Raw genomic sequence first — 24,995 nt, 5'->3', positions numbered from 1 at the left:
CGCGTTTGCGAGGGGATCACGCATGGGATCAAAAGTTTTTGTACGACTTAAACCTGTTGGTAATTTTCGATTATCTTTCCAACCAAATAAAATTTTTACTTTAATGCTTCATCTTGTTGTTTGGTTGAGTTTCTACGTCAGACTAAAATACAAATGATTCCTCAAGTTCAACGGTAAAATTATGAAGTTCAATGCAAAACATTTGCCAAGTTCAAAACTTTTAAACACCTTTCTCAGTCCGAGATTAAGTATGTTGCCACACTAAATACATTTTATAAGATATCTTAGGTCATAGGAAGTGACATGGCGTAAGAAATCGCATGATATGCTATATACAGTAGGTTATATTGTACAGTATCTCCATTCGACACTGGCCAGCTTAAACTTATTTCAACAAGTTGTTTAAAAGAACAAGTTTGGGGAAAATGGTTTCCAAAACTACGGGGAATTTGTGAAAACAAAAGCTGCTGTTGACAAAACCCTTGCAGGGATGTGGTTGAACAAAGTCCACGGGAATTGGCTTACACTTATTCGGAAATAATTTCCATTTTAAGCAAAACCAAATAAATAAGAGGCAGAAAGTGGGCGTGCTTCTAAAACGAAGAGAATTTGATAAATCACAATATTTATGGTAACAACAAACCAGATCATGAGTTCCTGGTAAATCTCGTCATAAAATTAACGATCAGGCCGAGTTTGGAAGTCGAACAAACAAAAGTTGAGCTAAAGCAAATATGCTCTGTGGCAACCAATTTGTTGGAACATCATTGATAGGATTTTACGATTTCATCCAGTCCTTTTATTCTGATCAAATTAAACATCTAATGTCATGTAACGCAGGAAACTTGATGTTAACTTTATTTTTAACCCAGTAAGAGGAGCCGTGTACTCATTTTCCTCAGTTAGCTTCAGACGAAGAATCAGTTGGAAGTTGTCGCGCTTTGTTCTACATTGTGATGCAACAATAACTCGATTAGCCTCTGGTTCTCACAAGCAGTTGATATTGAAGAGTTACCAGGTCTTCATGACGAGCAACAGTTCCGCCCAAGATCACGTGGACCCCTCACATCAGGTGATCGGCTCCGCAGTGACCTTGACCATAAGCTTAGTGGTAAATGGGGTCGTGGTTTACGGCTTACTCACCCTCCGCCCTAGGTACAGGTTCCCCAGGTCCGAGCGCATTCTCCTGCTCTCACTCGCTATAAGCGGGGTCGGGGTCGGTTTTTTTGGGGCTTTCCCGACCCTCCTAGCAGCTTCAATCAAGCCCGACTCCCTGCAAGCCGGAGGGTGCCCATACCAGGTGAGGTAGTTGATTAAACACTGGACTACATGTTTGTTATGTTCGAATATTTTGTTCATCTGATCCAGCTGCACCACTGCTGTGTGGTGCCTTAGATGAGCACCTCTCCAACAAAGTCAAAATTTTCTCTTTTTGCAGAAAACAGACGACTTGTGTCAGGTCTTCGGCATGCTCGGCATCATATTCATGACGTCATCGTCATGGTTCGCTGCTCTTCTATCTCTGAATCGTTACGTCATAATCACCAGAGTGTTCCAGCCGCATTTTATTCGATCTTATAAGCGGTTGTCAGCGATAACAGGGACGATCTTGCTCATCATCGTCACATTCTACGTCATCCTCTGGTTGATGGTAAACGAAGGGGTGGGAGTTAATGACGTGTCACAATTTGATTGGATGAAATACTCGAATGAGAGCTACGTGGAATGTGCGGAGGTGCCAAGTATCGAGTTCTTAGCATACGATCGGGTCTCAGCTATAACTTGTGGACCGAACTGGAGAATCCTTCCCAACTACTTGCTAGCTGCCATGGTCGTCTTCTTCGTCGCGCCCCTGTTCTGCGTGCTCGTGTCCTACGCCCTCATCACCAGGGTTGCCTACAAGCAAATTGGACAGATTAGGAAGGATGCCGTGCAGCACCCAGCGGACAATGATGAAAGGAGAATAAGCCACTCGGTGGTGACAAACCAAGCTTCTTCACCGGATCCAACGCACAGAAAATCCTCTGTCAGGAGGGGATCTACATCACAAACGACTAATAATGACGTAAATTACCGCGTGAGATCACGGATGGCTTCGGACAGTTCAGTGGGGAGGAGGAAAGCGAATTTCAGCTTCTTCATTGTCATTTTTGCTTTTCTGGTCACGTGGGCTCCGTACATCGCATATTTCCTGGTTGAGAGTGAGACATTCTACGATTACTTCCAAGAACAACTAAACAACCAATCAGGTTCAAACTGGACCTCCAGCTTTCAACCACCTATTGCGTATATGATGACGTGGTCGGGCCTGTTTGGTCGGTCCTGGTCAGTGTTGGTTTACGCAATTTTGAACAGGAAGTTACGTCACGCAATCGAGAAAAAATTAAAAAATTTGAGTCCACGTAACCTCAAGAGGGTGATTTACATGAAGCTGGGCATCAGGGGCAACAAAATATCCCCAACTAGTGCCCGGGGTAAGACCGGAAGCATACTCACATTATCACAAATACTGAACCAGCGTGAAGATAAACGAGAAAGCTCCAGTGAATTGACAACGTCAAGGGCATTTGCGTGTGACGTGTCAGCGCCACCTAACGTTGCTTCCGCGAGACGGTGGAAGGGAAAAAAAGTTTCAAATTATTGGAGAAAATGTGAAATTATTTATGAACTTTAACTGTTTTCATTAATTAAAAATAAAGGTTTATAAAAACTACAATGTCTAAATTTTTAAGTCTCAGCAGGATTCTTTTGATGACATCGTGTTACGCATGATTTAGTACAGGCTAAAACATTTATGACGAATTAACTGTCAATCAAGTCGTGTTAAAACAGGGCTGGAAGCAAGTGGACTAGGGGTGCACATCCTAACCTAAAGAACCGAATCTCAAAACATTTTCGTATTTTTCCCAAATCTTAAGGTACCGGTTTAATTTTTAAGATTGAAGGTTTTTATTGGCGCGTACACGGGATGTTGTCAATTGTTATTTCACATTCCAATACTATGTTAATCGCCATCAATTAAACCTGGTGTTACCCCAATTGCGAACTTGTTTGAACCATAATAATTTTGTGAGCCTGCTGCAAATTCCAAACAAAAGCACTGCGGGTGCTTAACATTTTAACCTTTGCGCTATGCTAGAATAGGATTCCAACAAAAGCACTGCTGGTCAGTGACGTAGTCAAAATTTTTTTTTGGGGGGGTTGGCAAATATTTTGACTTTTAAGCGATTACTTTGTTTGGGGCATTCGGTAAGCTGCGATGACGTTCAAGGACGAACCCAAGATCGTTTCCTTTTCCCGCTTCGTATGTTTGTTGACGCCCGGGAGTACAAGCACCAACATTAGCTGTAATCGATGTTTCGGCGGCTGCATATCTTGAAAGTTAGTAGGAAGAAAGCGATCCATTTTGCTTGTGTAGGTTTTGCCATTCCAGTAAACTACCACGTCTTTAGCGCTCGTTCATGAAGTCTCGTAATGACGACGTTGTCCGGGTCGCATTTTTAGTCAGGTTCAACCCGACACTGCAAAAACCGATATCACAGCATTTCCTCCACCTACCGGGTTCGAGCAATGAATAAAAAACGCCAACGCACTAACTACCTCACAATTCTGCTTCAGGTATATGGTCAGCTTCGGTCGAACCCTGTTCAACATCGACCTTCTCGATGGAAAGAATTCACAAAACTTTACATTTTCATGGTTTATTCAAGAATGGCGGGTTTTTTGCACAAGTCACCTGCGCTGAGGCTCATTCATCTGGGCATTCAAGCTCGCCATCGTCGATCATCTCGATTATCGCATGAGGGGGTTTCCCATCCACTGTGCATCCGACGCTTTGTGCAGTGCCAAGGATTTCCTAAACGCGAGAATTTCTTACTAGATTATAATCGTCAAATTTGCAAACTATGCGACTCGGGCGATGCAAAAATAAGTTTATCTTCAAACAACTATGCTGTTAGAAAATAATGTAATTTTTAAAATTATCTGTTTAAGCGAATCACTTGAAGCTCCTGTGTGGATTGTTTCGCCAATATTGACAATTTAAACTTACATATAGCACTATTATTTTTCCAACAATGCATCATACATTTTAAGCCTCAGGTTTAATTGTAGCTTCCGGTAAAATAGATAAGTGAGCTGAGAAATGAAGTAAATAGACGTCATAAACACCATACTCACTTTGCAAGTCCCGGAGAAGAATCGAGCCATTGATCTCTCCCTCATTGTTCGAGCGATGTTGAAAATGTCGTCGACTGTGATGTTGCCGTTGTGTTTGACTAAGCATCGAATCAGCAATTAATAGTTAAAAACCACAGACATCAAATATACACGCTTTGATGACGATGTCTGCTCACCGACGGCGTTTATATTCACTGCACGCTGGCAGTGTGGATGGGTTGCCAACCCCGACCATATGAAGCCGGCCACTGCATGGAACACATCAGCGAGGGCCAGGGGTCGTGTTCCAGGCAGTGACGAGCTACTTACTGTTCTTGACCTTCTTCTTATCTCGCGGAGGTTCCTTCAACGCTTTGATGATGAGGGAGGAAGCAGTCGGCACAACCGTCACTGTCGCTTGTCTAAATCAATGAAAAATTATTCAAAACAAATCCAAATTACATGATTTCGATGCCTACGATGATGCAGGCCCATCAGTGGTCGGTTAAATAGATCATTGAAAAAACTTCAACATCATTTATCCGTTAAAAAAATGACAAAATATGCTTTTATGTATTTAGAGAATTTTATCTGAAATTTAAATTGATTAACTGATGGATAAACAAAGTTGAAGCTTTGTCTCACTGCGCCGTACTTTTCATCATCTGGGAATTGAATGAAGAAATTCAAAAAACTTGCGCTCATTTTTATTGTGTGAAAAACATGTCAGTTTGTCAGAAAATTATTTGCACAGCAACTAAACCATGGACATGTGCAAAATATCAATCGTGCTTTTATTTGCCCACATATAAGACTGCAAGAATGGAAAAATTTCATATGCAATTTGTAAAGCGTGACACGTTTGTATTGCTACTAACCAGTCCCGAGTGATTCACATTGTGCATATAAACTTAATTATTTCCATAAACATAGAAATCGACCTGTTCTGGATCCTGAGTTGGACGGTGATCTTGAGCCCCTTCCAGTCCTGCGTGGCTTTTGCGATGTCATCTCCAACTTTCTTTGGACTGAGACCTAAAGGACCAATCTTGGGAGCCAGAGACGCAGTTGCACCAACTTCACCACCAGTCACTCGAAGGTAAACTAAAATTAAAAACCATGATTAGTGATTGTACTAATTCTAATTTCTTTGAAAACTTGCGCTTACTTCTGTGCACACCTGAGATAAACTTAAAACTTTATTGCTGGAATCTTTGAACTGCTTAATATAAACTTATACAAAACGGCAATGGACTGTTAAACTGTACAAGCATGAGTCGAAGTGCTGCACACCAACAGTCTGGTGTGTAATGATGTAAGACCACTTCTGACAAGCACACACTTGTCCATTCAAAAGTAAATTTGATCTTTGCTGCTACGCATCACGAGGCAAAAAAGTAAGATCTACTGCGTGCGATTCCTGTGCGTATGATTTAAATTTATTCCTACACAGCATTGTACGGTACAATGTCATTTGATAAACTTTACTCATTGCATTTTTTGTTCCACTCAATGTTACAATATTTCGTAGACTTTGAAACACATTGTAGGACATCTAGATAAATTATAACCAAAAACATTCAGATTTTGATAGGAAAGCATTCTTGAATACCGGTTTTAGACATACTTGGGCATAAAAACCGGGCGAGACATTACAGCATTCAAATTGATTTCAAAGTTACAATAAAATTACTGACATCACTTACCAAATAATATCGCATTTGGATCAAACTTGGGCGGCATGATTCACACAGATTAAACAAATCAACTCAAACACTTCGGCTTCGGAAAGAGGAAGATTTTTCTTCCAAATGCTGACAGGTCGATTAAATGTGGTACCCTGCCCTTAAATATTTATTATAAATTGTCAGGAAAAATTTTATCAAGCATAAAAATAGATACAAAGTGTTGGTACTGACTTACAGTATCCAAACAATAAGTCATATCAATTAAAAAAAATTTTAAATAATAATTTGAAAACATAATTCCTGGAAATTGTTATTTATTATTTAATATCAAGGTATTTTTCCTCCGTCTTCAGCCTGTAACTTCCCCCGTTTTGAAACTAATAAAAATCGTATATTTAGCAAAGCTACTACCAAGCAAGGCTGCCACTCGTAGGGATTTTACCCTACGGTAGGGTTTTTTGGCCCCTTGTAGGGTGTAGGGTGACCCTACGGGTTTTTCACCTTTATTCATAGATTTCCTTTTGTTTAAAGTAAAATGAAAATAAATTCAAATAATAAATTTACTGAATAATGACAAAAACATAGTCTAAGCCAGGGGTGGCCAAACTGCGGCTCTTTAATGAATTAGCATTGTTGAATTAGACATGCATTTTCCCGGTCTAGACGAGTTGTTTGATCAGATTATGAAACAATGCGTTCTATCTCATGTAGTAACAATGGACTCATTGTTGTAACAATGGACACTTTAGTTAAGTAAATTGTCAGATTGAAGCTGTACGTCAGGGCTGACCTAGTTTTAAGTCTTGGTTATGGTTATACTAATAATTGTAAATTGCAAAAAGAGTTGGAGAAGCCCAGCAGGTGGAGACTGGAGAGTGAGACTGTGAGACAGCAGATGAGCAGAATCAGCAGATTGAACAGACAGGATTACAGGAATCAAGTGATCTTGTTTTGATCAAGTCAAGTGATCTTGAATACGATACTTTTATCATTAAATTACAATAATTCTGGTTGTTGACAAGTTGACAACGGTAATGCCCAAAGAGGTGAGATCCAAAAATTCTAGGTTTCGATCGCAAAGCTTCAGAAAAGAATGGGAAAAGGAAAACTGGGCACAAGGATGGTTAAAAGTTTCGTCTCAGGGAGCATCAAAAGCATTTTTTCAATTTTGTGACAAGACATTTCTTGCTGGGAAATCAGAACTAATGAGGCATGCAAAAACTGCTCAACATTGTCAAAATGCTGCACAAGTTCTTGGAAGCACATCGTTGGAGCAATATGTCACAAGTAGTCAAGGCTGCATCAAAGCTGAATTAAATACTGTGGCCTTAATTGCAAGACGCAATATTTCTTTCAATTTCATGTCATACATGGTACCAACCCTGAAGCATATTGCTAGTGATTCCAAAGCAATAAAAGATATGACCTCTGGTCGGACAAAAACAACATATCTACTAACAGAATGTCTAGCTGTTGATGCTCATGAAAGGTTAATTCAAGAGCTACAAGAAGCTAAAGGCTTTTCAATTCTCTGTGATAAAGCATCAGATATATCAATGAATAAAATCTTTTGTATAAACGTCCGCTACTTATACAATGGATCACCAAGAACACAGTTATACCAACTCATTAGGCTAAAAAGGGAAACACAATTAGTGGAAACACAAACGTCAGTAAATGTTGAACTACTTTAGTTCTGGTGCTTTTGAACTGAAACTAAAGTAGTTATAAAGTGCCATAAAACTGCCAAAATTTCTTTTTTTTTTTGTTCAAACTGCGTAGGGAGATGTAGGTTTTTTTTAGGTGTGCTGGTAGGGTTAATTTCTTTTTTTGAGTGGCAACACTGCTACCAAGGAAGAATGTTCTCACTGGCAAGTGGCAATGGACAGACCGACGTTTATTTGTTGGCAAGTTTAGTCAAGAAATAAAATTATCAAGGGTTTGAAATGATTTTTTGGAATAGCTCAGTATTTGTTTGGAATAGCATGATTCAAGGGGCAATTGTGAAAATTTGAAGCTGACCATAGGTGGTCATTGCTCCTTAGTGCTATGCCCACCAGAAACCGGGCTCTTGCCAGGATTGGGGTTTCTTTTCCCATCCACTGATGTACAGCATTCAAGCAACTTTCATTCATCAGTTGCTTGAACACACCAACTGCTCGTCTGCTTAATTTTCGATTTTTAAACTTGTGTTTTATGGATTTAACTAATTATAGGTTTAGTGGCCGTGCTAATTGTCACCAGCAAATATTAACGTTATTTCTCTTGAACACGTTTTGAAACCTTCTCGGCTTTGTCACTTTTTATGTTTATTGGCGCGTGTTTGTAATAACTGGCTTGATTTATCGTTTCGCCTTTGACGAAAAATAAATTGATTGATTGTGCAAAATACAGAAACATGGATGTGACAATCCCTAGCTGATTTGGTGTAGCGAGCTCTTACTGCTTTTAAGGTGAAAGAAAAAGTGCAGTAGTTTCGATAGAATTGCTGGTGGTGAGAAGCTCAGTGGCCGCTGTGACCAGGATTTGACATCGTCGAGTTTTAAGTCGTGCAAAAACTGGAAGTTTTTTCTCAGACCAAGAATAAAGATTAGATTTTGATAGAATGATGGCACACTATTATTTTGCAGATGAGTTTTTGCCCTGATACTTGACTACATTCTGACATTCCAGTATTCACACAAAGACGTTAGATAATTATTTTATCCTTCTGCTATTAGAGCTGAAAGTTTGAGGCTTATGTAATGGTTAAAGTTGCCATATGTGGTGGGGGCGTTATCGGAACATGTGTGGCACATTATCTTTTGGAAAATGGAATCAACTCCACAATAATAGAAGGAAGTAGCACTGCTTGTGCGGCATCTGGTAAAGCGGGAGGATTTCTTGCCCGTGATTGGTGCTGTGGTTCAGCTCTAGAACAATTTGCCAAAATAAGTTTTAACTTGCACCGGGAACTTGCTATAAAATTAGATGGGAAATCAAAATACGATTATCGACCTCTTGAAGCGTATTCATTAAATCTATGTGAAGGTGCCAGCAGTGGTAACTCCTGTCATGAATGGCTTAATGGTTCTAATGTTGTTGCTGACAGCTTGAAGTTGATCGGATCCACTGACACCATAGCTCAGCTTCACCCTTTTAAATTTGTAGAAACTTTGTTGAACTATAATGTTAGTCAAGGTTTGAACGTGATGGAAGGGGCTGCTGTGTCCGGAATCCTCCAGAGCAATAACAAACTCACTGGTCTCACTTTATCATCCGGAGACACACTTGAATGTGATGCTGCGGTGTTAACTATGGGACCATGGACTGGAATTGCTGCAGACTGGGCATCTGGTCTTCCTTCAATTTATGGACAAAAAGCTCATTCCATTACCATCAAGCCCTACAAAGAAATTCCAGCTGAAGCTATCTTCACGGAATTTGGTGAATATTCACCAGAAATTTACCCCAGACCCGATGGGGAGGTTTATATTTGTGGGATGGCGGAAAACCGAAAACCCTCGTCTGCTCTTCCTCCCCCTCAGTCTGTCGTTCCCACGGAGGGGTCATGTCAAAAAATTAAAGAAATGTCGAATTCAGTTTCAAGTTTCCTCAAAGATGGAGAGGTAAGTTGTGGTCAGGCGTGCTACCTTCCACTTACCCATGATGGTCTTCCGCTTATAGGGAGGGTCCCTGGAGTTAGGGGGCTTTTTTCTGGGGCAGGTCATGGGTGTTGGGGGATTCTTAGCGCCCCTGCAACAGGGAAGGCCTTAGCTGAATTAATTGCTGGAAAAGAAACAGACATTGATATCATCGCCTTTCGACTTGATAGATTTTGATGTGAATTTTATGAAATAAAATGTCAGCTGCTTTGTAGATTCCAACATTTATGTTTGCATATTTTCACACCGCACTCAAGGAACTATCCTGACAGCTGCTATAATCACACCTTACTTCTTGCCATCTCTAAGTTCTACAAATTTGTTAAACACAAAGCATAAACTGTTAATTCATTTTAATATACAATATTGTGAGAATTATATCGATCAAGAACTTTGTTGTAAGGATATGTACAGAAATGTACGAATCATTGGCGCATTCATCAAACAAAAAACATTAAACACCATTCAATAAACTTGCAGATCATTTAAAATAATAATAAAGTTCACACAAAGCACCCAGAGTAGCCCGAAGTGAAGTGTTCAGAAGTTTTAAATAAATTGCACACCCCAAAATTTGAAGTAGTGTTAAACAGAGCTGCAATATGAAAAAAAAACATTAAAGATATTTGAAAATCCAACAATGTGAGAAAAATATGGGAAAATTTCTTCAATGCTTGAACAGAAGTTCATGGTTGTATTAATGTCAGCAGATAGCTACATGTCACTATAAAATAGAAAATTTCAAACCAGACTCTCTCTATGACATTCAGGCGACAGAAGCCACGTCAGAAATGAAACCACTCACAATGGTAATAGAAGGAAAACACTCAATAATTATCGTCACACATGAGAGACACAAAAATTTTCAAGCACAGACTTCCACACACAAAACTTCAACTCCCTACAAACTGACAACCACCACATTTCACTTTGTCAAGCAAGAATTATTTCAAAGAACAAAACACAAAGATTATACCCCTCCTTCTATCCACTGCTGTCCAACTGCATTAGAAGAAAACAGGTTAGTTGTCAAGATTTCATATTTAAATTGGCGTTTTATAAACGACTCTACACTCATGGCCTGTCATCAGTCAATGCAATATCAAAACCTCTTTGGCATATTGTAAGCACACTTAGATAAACTGTTTTGGCAAATTGTGATAACGTTGTGTTGTGAAAATTGCAACATACTTGAGCAATATCTGTGCGATGTGTAGTTAAGATGACTTTCCACAGAATCCAACCAAGTTGGCAAAACAAAGGTAAGTTTAAAGCTTTTGAAACCTTAGAACGAGTTGTTTTGTTGCTGTCATTTGCATGAAACAGTGAATTTCAAGCACAGCGTGTTGCACAAAACATTTTATCAGAGACAATGTTTTATGTGAACACGAAATGTTTAGCAAGGAATGCAGACACTAATACTTGATGCTAATGTCGAAATTATTGGAGCATTATGACAGCAAAAAAATGATTTTAACCAGGGATAAAAATATCCCCGAGGAAGGAAAGTGAAGAATACTGCAGCAAATGAACTAACAACGAGCAAATGTAGTGAGAGCCATAAAAGTTAAATGCAACGAGTCTAATCTGGCATCTGAGCGTCATTATATTCGTCCATATCTGTGCTCGTTACACTCGTTCTACTTTCTGAACTGTCCAGCTGAGGAAATGACAAGATATTAGAGCTGTAATCTACATAGACACCATATTGACATAGTCGTGAGTGTAAACAACCTTCGAGGAGTTAGTGTTAAACTACGTGTAAAATATTGAAAGTCCATCGACATCTCACCTCGTCCATTTCTCGCTTGGAGAAAAACTTTGGAAGAACAAAGTAGCGAAGTGGAACAGTCATGACCAGAGCAAACGGGAAAGCGATTTGTGCCGCCGTTGACTTCACTACCCAGAGCATAGCGAGGCAAATTATTTCAATGAAGGTGAAAATGTGGATTCGCCATGGACGGACCTTTACATAGAAATTGCAAGAAAGCTCATTCCTTCCCACATGGCATAGAAATCATCATCGACGTGCTCTCACCACTTTGACGTAGCTGAAGTCGGGATAGTGCTTGGACGGCATGAACATCATCTCGATACGATCAACGAACTGCACCCCGGTGAGGGAGGTGACGCCCATGTAGAGGAAGACGCCAAACAAGACGGCGATCGGGATCTCAGCAAGCACCGGCTGCATCAGAATTGATAAACCTGCAAATCAGCAAAATGACGTCATAAAAGCATTAGTCGGCACAAACGAAACAAAAGTGCGTACCAAGACAAGCGTTTACGATGAAAACTGTCACCCTCTGCTCATGTACGCCCTCTATCTTCGGTTTGTCTCCCGGGGCCTGAGTCTTGCTCATGATGGTCAAGCTGAGAAAGGAGATTGTTGGTCAATTTCACCACAACTCTACCACTGACTCTCATCCACTCAGGAACCTGTTTGTGTGGGTGATGGAGCGAATGGCAGCCGCGCACACCCACGGCATTCCAACGATGGAGAGACCGACATTGAGCACTCCAAGCACGAGCAAGTTCAGGTGGAAACCGGTTCCTTTCTTCAGGTTTCTCTCCTTGTTGCTGACGATCATCCTGCAAGCAACATCTCGTCATCGCAACAATCACAACCATTATGATGTAATAGATCTCACTCTGTGATGTGGGACTCCATGAAGATGAGAATGAAGACAAGGAAGGCGGGGAGGATGGCAGCAAACATCATCCACACAGGAAGGGGATTTTCTGGGGGTCCAAGTGGGTTGATCAGCCAACCCCTCTTGCTCACGTCGGTTGGAGATATTCCCTCAGGCACGTTGAGTTTCTGAAAACAACCTGCAATGAGAAGGCGGCACACCAGGATTAACGCACAGGATTGCAAGGTACCTGGGTATAGACATCATCTACAGCGAGATCAATGGCAACCATCGCAACAATCGCGATCGGAACCCCAAAATCTCCAATGGTTCGACGGACGGAACTTCGAAGGAATTTGCTATTCCTGGAAAGAAATAAGATGTGAGCGGTGACATGATGAGATGTTGGCAGCTTCTTACTTGAACTGTCGGAGGAAGTAGGCGATGATGAACGTCCCGAACATGAGCAGCGTTGAGAGCAAGGCCGTGTTGGGGTGCGCCACGCTGACATCGCCTGGACATTGACTGAGTTAACATGAGAGCCGTGGAAAGGATAAATAAAAATCTTACCTTGATCGGTCAAATTTCCAAACGTGTTGTTACTGGTCATGTTGCTGGAGCAATTTCCCAGGGCCGAGACCATCTCCGGTGTGTAGTAGGATCCTTGCAAAGGGTTTGCGTCATAAATCTGCAAAAGAAATCCTTCAACTGATAATCTGTGCTAAATGTGAATTTCACAACGGACATGAACTCAATCCCGGCCCACCCTTGAAAGCTTGAGGAATGTCTCGTAGATGAAGATGATTGAGATGAGGACAGAGAATATTTCCTGAGTGAAACGAGAGATGAATCTGACGAGGAACGACCCCTCGAACCCGACAACAACAATGCTGATGATGGCGATCCACGCACCGATCCATGTACGACTCGCAAGATAGGGCAGGCCGCTCGAGATGCAAAACTACAACACAATGAGTTGAGTTTCGGTCGTGAGCGTCTTCAACGAACTCACCACCCACCTTGTAAACCGCCTCCTCAAACACGAGCAGGGGGCCGGTGGATCCGATGATAAGGAACGGTTGCCCCCCAAACAACCCAAACGTGCAACCAGCTATACAGCACCCCAATATCATCTCCGACACACCCATCCAATTATCTGTCTTCTCACCTAACAAAGTCAATTGTTAAGTCACAAATTCTGGTTTAGCAGGATAAGATTAATCAAAATAAATCGGCTGCTTCAGAGATATTTGTACCGAGTAATCCTCCGAATGTAATCGCAGGGGAAAGGGCAGCGAAATAAATGAATATGATTGAAGCCAAGCACTGAAAATTGAAAGCATCAGTGATGTCACTCAGGTACTTGGGGTATCGTCGTTTCACGTCACGTATGAGCCCACCAAAGCATTTCTTGGTTCTCTGGAGTGGATCGTCCTCTTCAGGAGCAGACAAAGCAAACTCCTTTTCTGAGGAGAAAAATAAAAGTCATTGAAATTATTTTTCAAGGTTTACTTAAACGTTGACTCCCATAACATAGAAAAGTGGTTTGAATGCCTCCAGTGATCTTCCCTCCTGCTCCCGGATCTCCTGCATCCACTTCTAACTTCTTCCTTTTCTTCTTCCTCTCAAGTTTCATCTGATAATTGGAGATGTTCTTCAACAGATCTGGGTTCTCCATCTGGCCAGGAGGAAGAACAATGGAGTCATCGAGGAACTCGTTGATCGCACGAAGAAGATCAACTCGATTGTCGGCAGCATACGCCATCAGCCGGAACTCCTGAGCAACAAGCAGAGGAGGAGTTAAGTCGTGGGATGCGAGGATGGCACTGGTAGGTCCCGGAACAAACCTGGTCTGCCATGAGCGTGGAGACTGATCGGCCGATCTCGTGGTAGTCAAAGTCAGGTCGACTCGGACCGAGAAGGACGAAGAGAAATCGGAGAGGGATCGGGAGTGCAACAACATCCCCGAGGTTCGTTCCCTGAGCGAGTCTCACGAACGCCATGGTTGGCTGCTCCAGGTATTCAACTTTGCCTGCAAAATACAACGTCTATGTGAGGCTGTAGCAATACACGCACTTGCAGTAGATCGTATTTCTGACAAAATAAACGTGGGATGACATCATCAACAGCACAGAGGGTGAATCGATGCGACTGACCGACTAGTACAGCAGTTGCTTCTGCTCCTTCCGGTATCTTCCTCATGATCTTCAGCTCCTTGGTGGATGGTGCACTCGTGATGGTGATGCTCGGGATCTCGGGATTCCCCTTCATATCCCCCATCTGGGGAGGAAACGATCAATCAATGAAATCACAAAATTCCTCCATCTCCGACTCACGTACCTCCACATCATCACCACTCAGCAGGGGCTTTGTTCCTTCCACCTCTGTAGTGCTTTGAACTTGATTGAGTCGAGATGCGTAGCTGGGAGAGCCGAAGAAACTCCCGAAGCTCTGGCGGGAGTAGTTGTACGGGAAGGCAGCTTCGGGGGTGATGTGCCTGTCGTCAAATGATCAGTTAAAACATGACAAGCAACAATATGTCCGAGGGAGGATCGGTGAAGTGACGATGCTCAATGACATCACAAACATGCAACACAAATGAAGGATGTTCGTTCATTTTATCTCGCAACTTGCAATACAACGCAAGACACTTGTCGAGTGACACTCAGTGCAGGGAACGATATTGACCAATGAAATGGCAGGAAGACGGTGAGTGGAAAGCATTGAGATTTGAGAGAATGAAATTTGCCGCCAAAGATGAATTTAAAATCGACTTCATTGATTACAAGTTCTCATTTCAAGACCAAACATTGTCTTCAATATCGTCTTATGCTTGGACCATGCTCTCGTACAACAGCATTCACTTAAAATGCTTCTATCATCATATCAAAGAAGCACTCATGCATAACAAGGATCAGGCGGTCAAGCACGACCACTTTTGAGTGGATAGCTTGAAAAATCCCGGCCAACCAACAAGTGAGTTTTTCTGGTTTATTTTAAAACTTTTACTTGAAAATGAGCAAAATATGTTTGCATAAGAAAATATATTTTTGAGATTGTTGATGAGATTTTTATGACAAAAGGAAGTGATGCAAGATCAGCAAACAACGATGACATATGTCAGCATGCTGTTACCTTCGTGTGTGCCGGGTTGAAACAGCGGTGCTGCTACACATAAGTTGGTTATAAAATAAACTAACCACAATATCACTTTATTGTTCAATGTACCCTCCAAATGCTAATTGTCATGGACCGCAGTCACAGGTGATGACTATGTCTATGACATCACAATTATTCAGTAGGTCGCCACCATGAACGTACATTAGCAATTATATGCAGGTGAAGACAAGATGAATATATAAGCACTACATATTGACCCCTCTCCCAGCCTGTGCTCTTACAAGACAATGTGGCAGCAACTAATATTGCACGAAGCTGTTAGTGACAAACTGCAGCCAAGCCGAAAATGAAATTCCTGGCAAATCCAACCAGGGCTATTATGTCACTGTGCAACGATTGTTTACTAAGAACAGTAACTTGTGATACAAGCATATTACCATGGCAACAACCATGTGCAATGTGTTTCTATGAAGCGTAAATGGGTAAAGAATTGGCAGCGAATTGGATAAAACAGACCATAAAATAAGTCATTTTCATTTGTTGTGGTTGCAAAAGTTTCAAAATTATTATCAGAAACGAGCAAGACTAGAAAGTGCCACATGTGGAGAACAAAGCAGCCGACTCACTTGTGCTTGGACAACAAGACTTTAAGGACTGTTCCCTGGTCCTCTGCACGGATCTGACCTGTCTTCACCATCTCCGTGACAACCGAGTTTGCAACATCTGTCAAATTTTCTGTGTTCTCTAAATCCAGCATCACCGCTCCTGACAATAAACGCTGATTCATCAACAGTTCCTGCTGAGGTCAGCAAGATCAACCCACATGAACATCTTATACCTCTCTCGATGGTCTTTCGCAACTCGAGCAAACTATGGAAGGAAAGGGATGCCACCCGGGGTTTCCCCCACTTCTGAGACTCTTCCACGTCTTCTTCAAACTTGATCCACCTCGCCGTCTCCTTCCACTCGCCAGAGATCAGCTCGTCCAGCTCGACAAAAACCTGCAACATCCGACGTGAGTGACCACATTACTACATCACACCAACTGTGACATCATAGTGACCTCATGAGGCTGTCTGTCGAAAATCTTCTTCTCATGGATCTGAGTCCGGATCTTTCTCTTCTTCACGGGTCGATGAAGAAGATGTTTCCTGACTCCGGCAGCATCCTCGAAGCGATGACCTGGTCAAGCATGTTCGAGTCATGACTTTAATCTCGTCGCAGATCATTAAAAAGTCAGCTTGATGCAAGGGAAGACGATGATCACGAGAACTTACTTCTGACGTCCTCCACATTGATCTCATCTCCGCAGTCATCATCAACCAGACTCGTCAACCTCTTCGACAACTTCTGATCCTCCATCTCCTGCAGATGAAAATTTGGTCTTAACCATCAGACGACTTTGCATTGACTCAACAACTTGCCTTGAGTTCGAGTCCAGATCTTCTCCTGGGTAATCCCATCCCATGCTTCTTATTCCGATGATGATGATGATGATGATGCTTCTTCTGCTTCTTCGGACCAGACTTCACATCCGGCAATCTTCAGGATAAAGTAATAAGTGAAATGAGTGAATGCACTTATCGCCCGGGGCCGGAAATATCTGACCTTTTGACTTTGTCCTTCTTCTCTGCCTCGGACACAGAGGAGCTGCTGTAGGATGAAGAAGCGCTTCGAACTGATGAGAAGCTGCCCGGCTGCTCTAGTGGAGGAACCAGTGATCCGGACTTGGCTGAAATTCAAGTTCATGGTCAAGGAAGTGAAAACAAAGATGATCTTCCAATGAGTGGACTTACCTGGGGATGATCCCACCCCAGCCTTGGACGCCTCCTCAGTGCCAAGAGTGAAGAGGACCTGCTCAGGAGGAGGAAGAGGAGTTAATTTTGATCTTTTGCAGATAATGAGTGAGGTTGCAAACTCACTGAAGCATCTTTGTTGGCGGGCTTCCCATCAGCTCGTTCGTCCACAATCACAACCATCCCTTCCATATGTCCATCGACATCTTCCTGTGTACAACAAACGAGCTCGGTGAGCACATTTACTCTTATTACTCTCATTTAATTGTGATGTCACAAATGGATGCTCTCACCTCCCGGGCATCGTCTCCCCCATCCGATCCATCTTCACTCTCGACGTCATCTTTACTGCGGCAAAATGGAGCAAAGTTATTTCTGGAAATCAACTCAGCAACGTCCCACCCAAGAATGAACTTCATGAAATATCTCTCACCGCTCCTCCTCCTCCTCCTCCTCTTCACTCTCCTCCTCGTCCTCCTCAGGGATCCCTGTCGTCTGATCTCGGATCTTTGCAGTCAGAGATTTCCTCTTGCTCTGAAGTACGACACCAACTCGATATTTCAAGTTTCACTTGCATCAGGTCAGATAGAAATCATAACCTACTTTCTTTTCCTTCTTTTCCTTTTTCTTCTTCGACTTCTCGGATCGATGAGAATTGCTCGTTGAGTTCGAGGAAGACGACGAGGAAGATCTTTGACGACGTCGTTTGCTAAAATAACAAAATTACATCAATAGAAATCACATTTCACATAAATCAAACTTCACAGGAACTAAAGTAGCTGCACCTTGTAGAAACAACATTAGATGATTGGATGGTTTTCATGTCATGTGACGAGAGACGAGTTGCCATTGGTTGGGACATGTGGACAACGTTGCGTCGATGAGCTGAAAGGTCACATTTACATAATCACAATAGAGCTGAACATACGCATGTAACATATAACTTAGAAAGATTTAAAGTCGATTTAAAGTTGATTTTAAGCACCGAGCCGCTGCCAATATGACAACTAACACAGAAAGGCAAACAATGCATTTGCTTGCAGGAGAAAAAGCAGTCAACTAGTTTCGGACTAATTAGTGATTTTCCTGCAACTCACAGGTGAAGTCTCCCTCGTCAAATCTATTGGAAGAGATGTTGTGAGCCTCACTCGCTGCAGACGGGTTCGAAAAATCCATCTTGAGTTGAAATGCAACATCGTCATCTGATAAGGATCAAACAAGAACGAAAAAAGTTAATTTCACTCAAAAGTTTTTATCTTTCAGATTTTTGCTTCTTCGACTTTGATTAAAGAAAATACAAACCCTGGGTGCTCTGAAATTTTCTTTTAACTAATGTCATGAACATGCACCAACATATGATTTAACGACAACCACTCATTGTTGACGACACATTTATAGACATGTTACCACAAATCATAAATTGAATCTGAAGATGGCAATAAGTCTACCTTCATCAAACACCTTTCCCATTTCTTCAGCCAACGAAGAGTCCGTATGCAACGAAGGGTTGTAAGTGTCTGGATATAAAGCGCCCCGAGTGTCCAAAATGACATCTGTGTCCGGAGGGACGTTTCCACGGTAACCAAATACAACATCATCCTAATGACAACAAAATTAATAAACCTCAAGATGAAAGGAGGGATCTGCATTGTGAAGCAGTCAAAACAGGATTTCCGTTAAACAATCTCAAAATTCCGAGCCATTTTTTGTAATTTTTCATCTATTGTAAGTCGCTGCTTCATTTAATGTTTTGAGACTTGAACAAAAACGACATCATTTTAAGCTCCTGTGATTCCCAACAACGGGGTGCATCAGTGAACTGTTTAATTTCTATGAAGGACGGGTCTTGTCAAAACCTGATCTTAAATGATGATTTTAGCGACTGTGACATTCTTTTTGCGATATTTTGAGAATCAAGCCATTGGCAAAGTTGCTCATGACTATGTTTTATGACTAAGGCCTCCGCTATTGCACCACAACCTCGAACGGATTTTCTCACAACAAAGGAGCAACCATTGTTTGCTCACTAAATACTTTTATTACATCATTAGGAGGATAAAAAGGGAATTCCCGGCTTAAAAAACAAAAATATTTTCGTGGTGGCTTAATGGACAGAAGTGGATAAAAACAGATATTTCCAGCATCAGGCAAAATGTGTTGATCGTCAACTCAAGCAACATTCACATAAATGGCAGAAATATCAAGCCCAGTTGCGATGACGTCAGCTCTAAATGTTACTTGGTAGTAAACATGCTACAATGTTCATCTCATACACACAAGCCATGAGTTACGATTATACCTCGTAAGACATAAAAATTTTATACTTAATATGAAGTTTAAATGCTGCTGATGACGCCTCAACTAAAAGTTTGAGCTGACAAAATTATTAAGACAAACAAAAAGTCAATCAAGTTGTTTTGAAGAGAAACAGTATCTAGGTGGTGAGTGATGACATCACTAGGTGGTGAGTGATGACATCACCAGGTGGTGAGTGATGACATCACCGCTTGTCATGAGGCCAGGAAACAAGCAATAATAACTCGGCAAACATTTACTGACTGCTAAGGGTTAGGCAGCCAAGGAACCAGCATTATCTCAATAGCATGGAAAATATGTGCTGTGTGCACAACTCACATTACACAGTTTGGTCGTTCAACACAAAACAGGGAAAGGTTTAAAAAAATGACACACCATAAGAAACTGGTGTCGTCAACATCAACAGTTGCTGTGTTGTTCTGAATCTTGTGGCCACTCATCCAGACCGGCACAAGCAACATCAACCACATGCATGCAGATGTGCAGTGATATAGAAATAACATCCATGTCCATTGTGGAGCCAGTATTATTAAGTATTTTTGACAAATATTTTCAGTGTTAATTGATGTAAGCATATTTGTGGAAACTTTGTTACTTTAAACGTTTTAAAATATTGATCTTCTAGAACTGTCAATCAACAAAGTAACTACTTTAACCAAGAACCACTTTATTGTTTTGATGTTTAATGGTTCCTCAATGATTAAAAAAATAAACGTAAAGAAATTGGTCTATAAACAGAAATAACTTCAGAGCGATTAAAACTGTGCTGGTTTGGAATAAACCGAAAGAAGCTCGTTGAGTGAAATGGAAGAATGTGGCAAGTAATTGCAATATCATGGTCATAAAGCTTTTCTTTCAAAACTGCTCAGCATGAACAGTTGAACACACAGCTGGTGAAAGTTCACATAAAATATGGCAAGTATGGAGTTGGTAGTTCTTGGTGAAGAAGTCTAAATTTCTCGCAACCATATATACGCGGTGATGTTATTGACATCTTAGGGTGAATGTATTACATCAAACTTTAGCACCAACATTTTGGTTCTGTGACCAAACTATTGCTTAATGTTGCCAGAAATAGTTGGGAGCTTCAACCAAATTCCACCAGAAAATGAAAAGCAAATGAAGTTAAATAGTTCGAGCGTTACTTTTGAGAGTTTCGTGAGAGTGACAATGCTGTCCTCTAACTAAATTCGATTTGTTTGCGTAGAGATGGAATGTGTCGGCTTGACAACATTTCAATTTAAGCATGACCGGGTGAGCAAACATGAGCTACAAAGCAAACGTAGTAAAACTACGCAGGAGAAATAATAGAAGTGTTATCACGGTGACACATTATTTGCATCACAATGGCGTTAATTATTAAATTTTAAAGAACATTCCAGAAGCAAACAAAAAGCCAGCAACATGACAACTATGAAGTTGCTGGGCATCACAGATAATTAACCACATGGCAACTGCATAATAAGAAGTAATAGAACTAATTAAACAAGAGTGGTCATTGGGTCAAAGGAGCTTCCCTTTAACATAAAATTAAGGACAGATTAAGGTGCTTATGACCTTTGTCAAATTACAACATTGAATGAATAACAATTGTCTGCTCGGTAAAGATTTAAATTAGTGAAAAATTTGCATAAAGCGAGCCACTTACCCTTCGACCGGCAGCAGGTTTAGTGTTGTGGTGCATCAGGTTTGCAAAACTGAGATGGCTGCTTTCAGTTGGTCTCTCACTTTCCTTTGTTTCAGTGTGCTGCGAACCCATATGACCTGCAATAGAACGTTTCCTCAAATGACCACTCGAAGCAGACAAGCAACAAAAGTTGAATGACAAAAGCAGATATATCAGCCTCGATAAAAAGGTCAATCTCCAGCACTGAACAAATGAATGCTGTCAACCAACCATTGCAGCCATTATGTTCAATTGCATAACTCGCCATTGTAGTGCACTAAACAATAACATTTAAGTAACTCATATGGATGAAATGTATCAAAGTACATGGGCAGTGCATCAATCTCACATCTAACTATGGCAAAGGGGGGTTGGTGAAGAACCAGGAAATCCAAGTTTTGACCAAGGTTGCAGCCAGGGGGCTGCCGTGTTGCTCCAAAAATATGACCAAGAAACCAAGTATTTAATCAAAGCCTCAAACTATAGAGCAACAAGCACCACCCTGGCATCCTCCCCGATTTATTTGCTTAAATCAAAGCAAAAGCACAATTTTATAAATTGAATGAAACCTTTTCAAATTTTATGACAGAGTAAAACAAACAAACAATAACTGCACTACTTGATCTCGATCTTCCAAAAAATAGGTCTTAGAACGCTTTTAAGAATCCAAAATTTACAAAAGTTAGTATTTTAAGAGAATCGCGGCATATAAACATAAAGACGGAGAAATTACCTTGTTCTTGGATGTCAGATGCAGAGATACTGTCTGGGAGGGGAGTTGCCAAACAAGTTTCTAAAGAATCTGAGGCATCTTGTTTATCAGGATTGCTTTGTCCAGTAACTGCAGTGGATAATTCCAGATTCCCTGGACCTAGCAAGCAAAGATGTTAGTTACAATACAATCATTAAATAAAATTGATATTAAATAAAATGTGAATCCACACTTGACTGTACTTTAACTGGTTTTATTAACTTGTATTTTGACTCAACACAATAAAGTGAGCTTTATGCAGTCATAGAAAATGCAGCTGCAAACAGCTCAAGTGCCAAGTGACGGAAACAAACAACACTCAAATTACAGAGCAGTGCACCACAGCTGGTGACAAACAAGCCACAGATATGTTGCCGATAAAAACCACATCATCGGACTCAAAAACTACAAATGGAAGCTTAAAGCAACAGACACCAACACTGCATACTTTGATGTGTTTATGGACAGTAACACCCAGAAAGAAACAACGGATCATTAGTTATAAAAACAAAACAAGCTTCATGCTTAGCCTTAAAGCACATACCAGAGCCTAAGAGATAAGTAGATGCCACAACTCACCGTCAATTCCACTAGCCATTCTCTATGTCTTCAAAGTAGTGCTGGGGACCTGAGCAGACAAGATAGTTCCAATTTGACAACGATAACTGACGCAGAGACGTGGTGGCAGCCCAGATAGTCAGACAATCTAAAACAAAATAGATCACAGAGTGATAATTTCACTCCACCGATAATACAAGAATGACTGACTCCACACCAACATAAAACTGCAAACAAGCATATTATTGTCTCAACATTTCTGCACTATCCAACAACTACACTGATGAAATATGGGAATCATCCTCCAACAATCTGAACCAAACAAAGCAATGCCCACACACCTTTCAGTGAAGGATTCTTATAGGCCACTGATGGGTATAGGCACAGCATTAAGACTAAATAGAACTGGCCGGCGCTTTGCGTCGTCTTCAATGAAAGAAGTCTTTTTGCAAAGAACAATTAAAAAATGACATGTACACTAGCAAGGTCGGATTTAACTTGCCAACCAAGGATATTGACTCAAGCTGAAATGTATCACAGCAATATTGTAAATAAATTCAAATCACCAGCAACCAGATCCTTGTTAAAGGAGGAATGTTAGATCATATAATTGGCAATAATTGCACAGTTTAAAGGTCACCAATAAGTCAAAAAATATTTTTACTGAAAATTAGTTATTCATTTTCAAACACTCAAACCTCTAAATAACATTCAAACATGGCAGCAATGATAACACATTAGCATAAAGCAACTAGATTATTATATCAAGTTTTTATTGTTTGTGTTTTTCCTCCACGTGAAACCGTTTGAAAATTTTAATCAGACTTGGGCAACAAACAAGCGCCCATAAGCACACTTCCGGTTTGTGAGTAGATTATTGACCAATCACATGATGTGAAGGAAACTCACGCAGGAGATGGCATTTCAAAGGGCACCTTGTAAAGGGAAGAAATGCAGCAAGGCAGTTATTACCAAGTAGCAGCAAGCAACTAAATGACTAATCCCACATCATCATAGCTACTACAGCAGCCATGTCAGCAGACACAAAATAGCTTACACTGCTAAAATGATTTGTAAAGTTTAATTTAGTGTCCAGTAAAATGCCCTCAAAAAACAAACTTGAAAAGCTGTGAGAGAACGCAAACCTCCAGCAACTGAAGGAAAAAGGCAACTGAATACTTCTGTGTTACATTTGCCACAATGCAGCATTTCTTCACCACACAATCTTATTACGCTGCTCAACTCACACTTGTTTCAACATACGCCTTGTAGCATAAAATCTTAAGGCAGCTTTGACAGGTCAGTTATTAAAAGCATAAAGAAATACCAGATTATGTATGAACCATGTATCAAGGGACAACACAGGTCACATTTCTTTCGAAATTAAAACTTTCACATTAATTAGCAGCTACTTACTTTTCAGCCAGCTTAAAAAAAGGATTTTAATATCTTGTCTAGTCTTCCAGCATTTTACCATGTTGTCTTGCTCTGTATACTTTACTCAATTGTGGGTTACCCCTCACTTACAAAATGCAATCCTGCCAAATGTTCATGCTATGATTTGGTTACTGTCAGTAATGACATTTCTGACTACTACAACTACATCCCTAACCCTGTTATGTTTGAATCATGTGACAACCTAAGCTGGGCAAATTATTGCAAAATTTTGTCATTTGGTGCTGATACAGATCGATCCAGGATTCATTTTGTCAACCAACGTGATATTTATGTCTATACAGACCCAAGTAATTATCCGTGTTGCACAGAATTCTTGAGCTTACCGATGCCATTTTAGAAAAATCAAGTAAAAGTAAGACTAAAACCACAAACCAAACAATATCCTTGAACAATATCGCAAACTTAACCCCATACATGACAAGGCGCTTGCTTCAAACAAAGCTTGTGAATGCCTCTTAAATTAACACATAAAAACCTTAGAAAGTATCACAAACTCAATTCCAAGCAAGCTGCTTTTCATATATGCAATATACTTGACTGTACTTAGATGATAAATATATATATAGGTTATAACACATAATCATTGTCAGCACGTTCAAAGATTATCAGATTATGATGGGCAATAATAAATAAAACAAAATTACTTAAAATCGAAATATCTTTAAATGAACAATCTTTGGAACAACAATTGAAGCAAATTTAATACAACTAAACCCTTTCTGAGTTACAGCCGTAAAATGCACAAACGTTTGTGTGGTATCTGCGGTGCGTGTGAATGTAATAATTCGGTTTGCATTTACTTTTAGTTGATCATTTTAAACTTAGCTTGAAATGCCAAACAAAATTAGCTTATGTAATGCGCCGCAGATAACATGCAAATTTTTACAAATAGTCATATCCAGCAAGTCCAGTGCGTAGGATTAGATCAGACAGTGCGTAAAATAAGAACCAGGCAATACATTTTTAATTTTTTTTATTTCGTAAAGAAATTCCTATGCATCGCACCTGAGCAAAACCTTTACAATCCAATGCATAAAACATTTGCAATTTAAGAAGAAATCAAAGTGGGGCAACGATTTCCATGGACAAATATATATAGCCCATCGAAATTATCTTGCCACCCAGACGGTAATTTGGAAAGGTTCTATTTAAGCTAACCACTCAATGAATTGTGTTAAGATTTAGAATACAAGCGCACAACCACAGG

The 24,995-nt window shown here is 40.6% G+C and overlaps 4 protein-coding genes across 7 annotated transcripts; 2 read left to right on the top strand and 2 right to left on the bottom strand.

Moving 5' to 3' along the window:
* Nucleotides 1-733: 733 nt before the first annotated feature.
* On the top strand, nt 734-2,695 carry LOC143468510 (uncharacterized). Its single transcript, XM_076965781.1, has 2 exons — nt 734-1,300; nt 1,439-2,695. The coding sequence occupies exons 1-2, from the start codon at nt 1,025-1,027 to the stop codon at nt 2,672-2,674; spliced, it is 1,512 nt and encodes a 503-aa protein (XP_076821896.1). The 5' UTR covers nt 734-1,024; the 3' UTR covers nt 2,675-2,695.
* A 990-nt stretch (nt 2,696-3,685) lies between these two features.
* On the bottom strand, nt 3,686-6,005 carry LOC143468558 (large ribosomal subunit protein uL11-like). The gene is made up of 5 exons (XM_076965863.1): nt 5,865-6,005; nt 5,100-5,262; nt 4,489-4,580; nt 4,180-4,277; nt 3,686-3,856 (listed from the first exon to the last, which is right to left on the bottom strand). Exons 1-5 carry the CDS (start codon nt 5,899-5,901, stop codon nt 3,749-3,751), a joined length of 498 nt encoding a protein of 165 aa, XP_076821978.1. The 5' UTR covers nt 5,902-6,005; the 3' UTR covers nt 3,686-3,748.
* Nucleotides 6,006-6,260: 255 nt separating this feature from the next.
* LOC143468523 (uncharacterized) lies at nt 6,261-9,704 on the top strand. The gene has a single exon (XM_076965803.1). The coding sequence runs from the start codon at nt 8,591-8,593 to the stop codon at nt 9,665-9,667; it is 1,077 nt and encodes a 358-aa protein (XP_076821918.1). The 5' UTR covers nt 6,261-8,590; the 3' UTR covers nt 9,668-9,704.
* Nucleotides 9,705-9,828: 124 nt separating this feature from the next.
* On the bottom strand, nt 9,829-24,591 carry LOC143468470 (band 3 anion transport protein-like). Of its 4 annotated transcripts, XM_076965711.1 has the most exons (36): nt 23,240-24,561; nt 22,672-22,854; nt 22,352-22,478; nt 21,755-21,892; nt 21,004-21,119; nt 18,488-18,638; nt 18,137-18,241; nt 17,825-17,924; nt 17,643-17,748; nt 17,473-17,573; nt 17,333-17,387; nt 17,166-17,249; nt 17,040-17,097; nt 16,852-16,975; nt 16,668-16,785; nt 16,521-16,608; nt 16,307-16,425; nt 16,082-16,244; nt 15,870-16,008; nt 15,259-15,291; nt 14,464-14,620; nt 14,280-14,403; nt 13,971-14,155; nt 13,678-13,900; nt 13,380-13,589; nt 13,143-13,291; nt 12,890-13,084; nt 12,694-12,811; nt 12,544-12,637; nt 12,374-12,488; nt 12,142-12,311; nt 11,930-12,082; nt 11,763-11,863; nt 11,529-11,698; nt 11,283-11,456; nt 9,829-11,150 (listed from the first exon to the last, which is right to left on the bottom strand). In XM_076965711.1, exons 3-36 carry the CDS (start codon nt 22,368-22,370, stop codon nt 11,073-11,075), a joined length of 4,233 nt encoding a protein of 1,410 aa, XP_076821826.1. In that variant the 5' UTR covers nt 22,371-22,478; nt 22,672-22,854; nt 23,240-24,561; the 3' UTR covers nt 9,829-11,072. The 4 variants fall into 4 exon arrangements, with proteins under 4 accessions (XP_076821826.1, XP_076821829.1, XP_076821827.1 ...); XM_076965714.1 differs by having other exon boundaries at nt 9,829-10,492; nt 22,672-24,591; XM_076965712.1 differs by having other exon boundaries at nt 15,259-15,288; nt 22,672-24,560.
* Between the last annotated feature and the right edge of the window lie 404 nt (nt 24,592-24,995).

Source organism: Clavelina lepadiformis, chromosome 8, assembly GCF_947623445.1.
Source record: "Clavelina lepadiformis chromosome 8, kaClaLepa1.1, whole genome shotgun sequence".
Classification (NCBI taxonomy): Eukaryota; Metazoa; Chordata; class Ascidiacea; order Aplousobranchia; family Clavelinidae; genus Clavelina; species Clavelina lepadiformis.
Note: the sequence above shows the minus strand (reverse complement) of the source record. Positions and strands in the feature narration are given on the sequence as shown.

Coding starts and splice junctions, on each gene's coding strand:
- LOC143468470 (XM_076965711.1), bottom strand. Junction 21,120..21,754: donor ATCTGACATCCAAGAACAAG/GTAATTTCTCCG, acceptor GTTCTATTGCAG/GTCATATGGGTTCGCAGCAC. Junction 17,749..17,824: donor TCTAATGTTGTTTCTACAAG/GTGCAGCTACTT, acceptor TTGTTATTTTAG/CAAACGACGTCGTCAAAGAT.
- LOC143468523 (XM_076965803.1), top strand. CDS start 8,591: ATGGTTAAAGTTGCCATATGTGGTGGGGGCGTTATCGGAACATGTGTG.
- LOC143468510 (XM_076965781.1), top strand. CDS start 1,025: ATGACGAGCAACAGTTCCGCCCAAGATCACGTGGACCCCTCACATCAG. Junction 1,301..1,438: donor CCGGAGGGTGCCCATACCAG/GTGAGGTAGTTG, acceptor CTCTTTTTGCAG/AAAACAGACGACTTGTGTCA.
- LOC143468558 (XM_076965863.1), bottom strand. CDS start 5,901: ATGCCGCCCAAGTTTGATCCAAATGCGATATTATTTG. Junction 5,263..5,864: donor TCCAAATGCGATATTATTTG/GTAAGTGATGTC, acceptor TTTTAATTTTAG/TTTACCTTCGAGTGACTGGT. Junction 4,278..4,488: donor TAAGAAGAAGGTCAAGAACA/GTAAGTAGCTCG, acceptor TTCGATGCTTAG/TCAAACACAACGGCAACATC.